This window comes from Helianthus annuus, chromosome 14 (genome assembly GCF_002127325.2).
Source record: "Helianthus annuus cultivar XRQ/B chromosome 14, HanXRQr2.0-SUNRISE, whole genome shotgun sequence".
NCBI classification, from domain to species: domain Eukaryota; kingdom Viridiplantae; phylum Streptophyta; class Magnoliopsida; order Asterales; family Asteraceae; genus Helianthus; species Helianthus annuus.
The window spans coordinates 94,997,617-95,005,537 of record NC_035446.2 but is presented as its reverse complement, the minus strand read 5'-3'; the positions used below and the strand labels follow the sequence as shown (position 1 = coordinate 95,005,537).

Below are 7,921 nucleotides of genomic sequence, written 5' to 3'. Positions count from 1 at the left end.
TGAAGGATGCAACGTGTTTTGGTTGCAACGAAAAAGGTCACATTCGGCCCAACTGTCCAAAGTTTGCGAAGAAGGCCGAGGAAGGGAAGAAGACTAATGCGAGAGTCTTCAAAATGGACGCAAAGGAAGCAGTCCTTGACGATAACGTCATTACCGGTACGTTTCTTGTAAACGATATTTTTGCTAGAGTTTTGTTTGATTCGGGGGCTGATAAGTCATTTGTAGATAATAAGTTTTGTAAACTGTTGAACCTTCCTGTTAAAACCTTAAGCGTAAAATATGAGGTGGAATTAGCCGATGGAACCTTAGAAACCGCCTCGACTGTTCTAGATGGGTGTGTTATATCCATTAGGAATCATTCTTTCCCGCTATCCTTGCTTCCCTTTAAGCTAGCTGGATTCGACATAGTGATAGGCATGGATTGGTTGTCGAGTAACCAAGCCCAGATTCTGTGCAACAGAAAGCAAGTAATAGTTTGGACTCCGTCTGGTGAGTCACTTACTATTCAAGGAGATACCCAGCATGGATTGCCCGGGCAAGTGTCCATGCTCAAAGCATCCAGATGCATGCAGAAGGGATGTGTCATTTATATGGCACAAGTTACCATAGATGAGCCGAAGCCGAAGATTGAAGATATTCCTGTTATTTCGGAATACCCTGAAGTGTTTCCTAAAGAACTACCCGGTTTGCCACCGGATAGACAAGTAGAGTTTCGGATAGATATCATACCAGGTGCAGCACCTGTAGCAAGAGCACCATACAGATTGGCACCAACGGAGATGAAGGAGTTGAGGACGCAGTTGGATGAGCTTTTAGCCAAAGGTTTTATTAGACCTAGCTCGTCTCCTTGGGGAGCGCCAATCTTGTTCGTTAAGAAAAAGGATGGTTCGATGCGTCTGTGCATCGATTACCGTGAGCTTAATAAGGTCACTATCAAGAATCGGTATCCGTTACCCAGGATCGACGATCTGTTCGATCAGTTGCAAGGAGCAAGTTACTTCTCCAAGATTGACCTCAGGTCAGGTTATCATCAGTTGAAGGTCAAGGAGGAAGACGTACACAAAACCGCGTTTAGGACTCGTTATGGACATTACGAGTTCCTAGTGATGCCTTTTGGACTCACTAACGCACCAGCCGCGTTCATGGATCTCATGAATCGCGTCTGCAAACCTTATTTAGATAAGTTCGTCATCGTCTTCATTGATGACATTCTCATCTACTCGAAGAGCCAAGCTGATCATGAGAAACACCTTCGTTGTATTCTCAAACTTCTGCATCAAGAGAAGCTTTATGCCAAATTTTCGAAGTGTGAATTTTGGCTTCGAGAAGTCCAATTCCTTGGACATGTTGTAAGCGAGCGTGGTATCCAAGTAGATCCCGCTAAAGTAGAAGCAGTCATGAACTGGCAGGAGCCGAAGACTCCTACCGAGATTCGCAGTTTCCTCGGATTGGCAGGATACTATAGGCGATTTATCGAGAACTTTTCAAGAATTGCTGCGCCCCTAACTTCATTGACCCGTAAGAAGATTAAGTTTGATTGGGGCCCTAAGCAGCAGGAATCCTTTGACATTCTGAAGCAGAAGCTGAGCAATGCGCCAGTGTTAACATTGCCTGATGGTATAGATGAATTTGTGGTGTATTGTGATGCATCACATACTGGCATGGGCTGTGTACTCATGCAGAAAGGCAAAGTCATTGCCTACGCTTCTCGACAGCTCAAAGTGCACGAGAAGAACTACACCACCCACGATTTGGAATTGGGTGCAGTTGTATTTGCTTTGAAGTTATGGAGACATTACTTGTATGGAACCAAGTGCATAATTTATTCGGATCACAAGAGTCTTCAGCATCTGTTCAATCAGAAGGAATTGAACATGCGTCAAAGGCGATGGATGGAAACTCTCAATGATTATGACTGTGAGATAAGATACCATCCAGGCAAGGCAAATGTGGTTGCCGACGCCTTAAGTAGAAAGGAAAGGGTGAAGCCAATCAGAATCAATGCCAAGCGCATTGAGATAAGGAATAGTTTGAATGAAAGGGTGTTAGCTGCACAGAAGGAAGCTGTGCTGGAAGCTAACTATCCTGCAGAAAAGTTGGGAGTAACTGAGGAGCAGTTATCCCACGACAAAGATGGAATGCTACGCCTAAACGGACGAATATGGGTTCCAGTATATGGAGGACTTCGGGATGTTATCCTCCAGGAGGCCCACAGCTCTAAATATTCAGTTCATCCTGGAGCAGATAAGATGTACCAGGATTTGAAGTCAAACTACTGGTGGATTGGTTTGAAAAAGTCCGTGGCCGAATATGTGGCCAAATGTTTGACTTGTGCGCAAGTCAAGGCTGAGCATCAGAAACCGTCAGGTTTGCTTCAGCAGCCTGAAATTCCCAAATGGAAGTGGGAAATGGTGACAATGGATTTCATCACCAAGTTGCCAAAGACGAAAAAGGGAAATGATACCATATGGGTCATAGTTGACAGACTGACTAAGTCAGCTCATTTTCTACCCATCAAAGAGACGTATAGCTCAGATATGTTAGCTCAATTATACGTCGATAAGATAGTAGCACTACATGGTATACCTATATCTATTATCTCCGATAGAGATACTAGATATACGTCACATTTTTGGAAAAGTTTCCAACAGTCGTTGGGCACTCGTTTGAATTTTAGTACGGCTTACCATCCTCAGACCGATGGTCAGAGTGAGCGTACGATTCAAACTCTGGAAGACATGCTTCGAGCATGTGCGATCGACTTAGGTGGTAGTTGGGATAAGCACCTACCACTGATTGAATTCTCCTACAACAATAGCTACCATTCCAGCATAAAGGCTGCGCCTTTTGAGGCCCTATACGGTAGGAAGTGTAGATCGCCCATTTGTTGGGCAGAAGTTGGAGATGTCCAGTTGTCTGGACCAGATATCGTCTTTGAGACGACAGACAAGATCGTTCAGATCCGTGATCGTTTGAAAGCTGCCAGGGATAGGCAGAAAAGTTATGCGGATCCTAAGCGCAAAGATTTTCACTTTGATGTGGGTGAAAAAGTGTTGCTTAAAGTATCACCTTGGAAAGGTGTCATGCGATTTGGAAAGAAAGGCAAGCTAAGCCCGAGATATATAGGACCTTTCGAGATAATCGAACGTGTCGGGGCAGTCGCTTACAAGTTAAACTTGCCTGAAGAGCTTAGTGCCATTCATAATGTGTTCCATATCTGTAATTTGAAGAAGTGTTTCGCTGACGATTCACTGGTTATACCGCATACAGATATACACATAGACGAAAGTCTAAAGTTTGTCGAAAAACCTTTGTCGATCGAGGATCGACAGGTAAAGAAGCTTCGAAGGAAGCAAGTGCCTATTGTTAAGGTCAAATGGGATGCCCGTAGAGGTCCCGAATACACGTGGCCTCCAATTGCACCAATAACCTTTCATGCATGCCTACATCTACAGTGGCCTCGAAAATTTGTGTTTAAATCAGATTATTGATCACTTTTGGTCATTTGCAATTGAAGAACATAAGCTCTCAACATTCAAGAACTTCAAGCAAGCTTTCTGGAGCATTTCTGAAGATCAAGGCCGACTCCTAGTGATCATTTAACATCTATAGGACTCTTGTAAGCATTCAATTCGTTCTTTAATCCGTTTTTGCTTTGATTATTGCTAAAAGTCAAACTGGGTGTTCATAACCTTTGACTTTCTGATTAAACGGATTTCTTTCAGTAATTTCTCGAATTGAAACTTGTTATAGATTGGTATCTATGTGGGAAACAAACCCTCTAAAGGGTACTAACTGATTCCCACTACATGCATGCTTAATGTCGAGTCAAACCAAATTCTAAAAAGTCAACAGAAGCAATCTTTGTGAAAAATAACATGATTAATGACATAGATGACATGCAACCTGATTTATCATTAAAAATAACTTGTAACACATATAAGAATGTGTTTTAATCATCATCAACTCGACAATCTATAGTGTAGACACGAATCGGAACCGAAAGTCTTGTAAAACGATTATTTCGTAGACTATCGATTCGGATTCGTACATGCATGTTCGAGATCTGCATTGGAATGTATTTTTGACTATTTTTTTATTTTAGTTAAACTTCCTGGAATTTTCTTTGATCGAGTCTATGCTTAGCCTATTCGAATGCTTGTTTCCGGTTTATGCATAAAGTTGACTATCTTGCCCTTTTTGATTTAAAACGGGATTTTTGGAAAAGTAAAAGAGTAGAGATCTGTATTTTTATTATATAAACTTGCACCGAAAGTTTCGGATCAGTTGGTGGTCCAGATTGTGAGTTATGGCCATTAGCGTAAACTATGTTATAAATTTACATAAACGGCCCTTTTTGCGTAGAACCCGTTTCTGGCCACGTTTTGGTACAAAACTTTTTACCAACTGATTATATATAATATTCTGGGAATTTTGATGATTTTTAAGTAATTTTTGGCTGAACGGATCCTAGATCACCTAGTCATTTCGGCTTATGTCGGTTTTGACCGTTTTAGCCATAAAAGGAGTTTTACACATCCTTTTGACCCGAAACCTTTTTCTACTGATTTTGTATGATGAATAAATTATTATAAGACTTCTGGAAATATAAAAATCTCAGATTTTATTTGAAAACCCGAAAACGCCCTTAAATCGTATTTTTAGCGTTTTAAGCGCATAGTAAGCGTTGTACTTGTTTTAAACCTATAAAACTTATACCTACTGATGTAAATCACATATTTTCATATAATAACAGTAAGTATGATATTTTAAACTCAGGTTTCCAGTTTTGGCATTTTTAGCCCTTGTGAAATTACTAAATTACCCCTATGGTGCATAGTTTGGTTTTAAATGATATATTTGGTATATGGGTCATACCCTACTGATATAATATGTTATATTAAGTATATTTACTGTATGAACCAGACCCCAACTCAGATTTCAATTCTTATCCTTTTATTATCTTTTAAATGACCAAAATGCCCTTTTAAGGCATAAATTGAGTTTAAAATTATCCCGGGCAATATAGAACATAACTTACTGATATAATATCATATTCTAAGCATATTAATTCAGGGAACTTGCATTTGAATCCTTTGGCTACCCGTATCGCCCTTTTCGCGTTCGGTTCGGTTTACGTAACTAGTTTGCGTAAATTGACCGAAACGGGTCAAACGATATCGTTTTTGCTTCAAAATCCAGAATGTATTTAGTATACCCATATTATACAAGTATTCGAACTTGTCGGGTCTAAATCACATTCTATCCGGTCTTTCGCTTAATCGTGCGTAAACCGTATCATTCCTAAAACTAACCGGTCAAAGCTTAAGCTTAAATAAAAGGCCGTTAGGAATCTAATAGGTTAATTATAAACCTTTGTTCCAGATTAGGAAGCCCGGTAAAAGCTACCACCACTTATCGTTTGTGACTTATACTTGCTCAGGTAAATACATTTTTGACTTATTTTCCCTATACGGGCTTGGGGTACGGTATTTAAAATACCGCTTGATCGGGCGCACAAGTCCTGCGCCCTATGGGTGTACAGTCTTGAATAGCTTGTGTGATTTTCGTTTAAACAGTCTTGTCTTACTTAAAGGCTTTGGGGGGTTATTGACCATGTCCCGGATATCCTTGGCATTATCTTACGAGATGGCCACGACCAGAGCACGGGGTGTAGGCGTACACTCGTCGTGTATAACTCTTTAATGTGGTGTGTCAATTAAATCTCTAGCCCGGACAGTAGATCCCGGGCCACCAGAGATACAAGTGCATGTAAATCGTTCACAAGTTTATATTATATAATTATCCCAAGTTAATAAAATATTTATGCCTTGTGCATTTAAATAAATTTTAAATCATTTTCAAAATGAGTCAGTCGATTTGTATTTACCAGTGTAAACTGACGTATTTTTCCCAAAAGATTAAGTGCAGGTACTATACGGAAATAGGCTGGCTGTTTCCTAGAGAGCGTCCACAATAGTCTCGCAAACTTGGACGACATTTATCTGTTGAACTATTTATTTCTATTTTTATTTGATCCGCCTGTGGATCCATTTCAACGACTGTGATAATTATTATTGCACTTTAATTAAAGTTGAAATGTTTCTATTTTGCTTCCGCTGTGCATTATTATATTGTGTTGATTGTCTATGACGATGCCAACTACGTCACTGTACCCCACACCGGGCCCACCGGTGACACGTGGAAATTCGGGGTGTGACAGTTTGATGGATAAGGAGTTTCCTTATCACATAACCCCTGCTCTTGAACTGAAGGACAATGGATCGTACTATTTCATGGACCGTTTGTGGGTCCCAAGCCAAGATGATCTTCGTACCTTGCTTATGGATGAAGCCCATAAGTCTCGTTATTCTATTCATCCTGGCTCAGATAAGATGTATAAGGATCTTCGTATTCAGTATTGGTGGCCTGGTATGAAGAAAGACATTGCCTTATACGTATCAAAATGCCTTACTTGCCTTAAGGTTAAGGCTGAACATCAGCGTCCTTCCGGATTATTGGAGCAACCAGAGATCCCAGTTTGGAAATGGGAAAACATTACGATGGATCTCATTACTAAACTCCCACGCACAAAGAAAGGTCACGATGCCATCTGGGTAGTCGTTGATCGCCTTACCAAGTCAGCACATTTCTTACCAATCCGTGAGGATTATTCAGCTGACAGACTTGCTCAAATCTACGTGGATGAAATCGTAGCTCGACATGGTGTTCCTTTGAACATCATTTCTGACAGGGATGCTCGTTTCACTTCTCATTTTTGGAGAACCATGCAATCTGCTATGGGGTCCCAACTTAATTTGAGCACAGCTTATCATCCGCAAACGGATGGTCAATCTGAAAGAACAATCCAGACACTGGAGGATATGCTCAGAGCTTGTGTGATCGACTTTGGTGGTAGTTGGGATTCACATCTTCCATTGATTGAATTCTCCTACAACAACAGTTATCACTCCAGCATCAACATGGCTCCTTTCGAGGCTCTCTATGGTCGAAAATGTCGTTCACCAGTCTGCTGGAATGAGATTGGTGAGGCTCAGCTTACTGGACCTGCCATCATTCTAGAGACAACAGAAAAGGTAAAGAAAGTTCGTGATAACCTTCAGACAGCTAGAAACCGTCAGAAGAGTTACGCGGACCTAAAACGCAAACCCTTGGATTTTCAAGTCGGTGATCGTGTATTACTTAAGGTCTCACCTTGGAAAGGTGTGATCAGATTTGGAAAGAAAGGAAAACTTGCACCTAGATACGTTGGACCATTCAGGATCGTCGAAAGAATCGGTAAGGTAGCCTACAGACTTGAGTTACTTCCTGAACTTGGAAATGTTCATCCAACCTTTCACGTGTCCAATCTCAAGAGGTGTTTAGCCGATGAGAACCTCCACATACCGCTTGATGAAATTCGTGTTGACGAAACATTGAAATTTGTTGAGAAACCGGTAGAAATCATGGAACGTGAAGTCAAGTGGCTCAAGCGCAAGCGCATTCCTTTGGTCAAGGTTCGTTGGGAATCTAAACGTGGACCCGAGTTTACTTGGGAACGTGAAGATCAAATGAAGGCAAAGTATCCTCATCTTTTTCCACGAGTTTCCTCTAAATAAATTTCGGGACGAAATTTCCACAAGTAGGGGAGACTGTAACATCTGTGCCTGTAATCATTGTGAACAGTTCAATTATCAATAAAATAATGTTATTTGATCCCAATGTTTGTTTCGTTGTGCTTTACATTTCTCGTGTTTTGACTTTTGTTCAATTTCAAACTCTACATCGCTTTCTAGAGAATTATACGCAAACTGGTGCGAAAACGTACTCAGTTTAATGCGACAAATACTCCGGAACATCAACATACCTTAAATAACCTTTACATAACTTAGAAATAAGTTTTGAAGGCTTTGGTATGGCA

General features: G+C 40.7%; 1 protein-coding gene across 1 annotated transcript; it reads left to right on the top strand.

The window, feature by feature from the left end:
• Positions 1–632: 632 nt before the first annotated feature.
• LOC110942599 lies at positions 633–7,607 on the top strand (the record flags this gene model as incomplete). The annotated part of the gene is made up of 2 exons (XM_022184375.1): positions 633–1,970; positions 6,345–7,607. Coding segments are annotated over 2 exons (2,601 nt in total), but the record flags the coding sequence as incomplete, so codon positions are not given.
• Between the last annotated feature and the right edge of the window lie 314 nt (positions 7,608–7,921).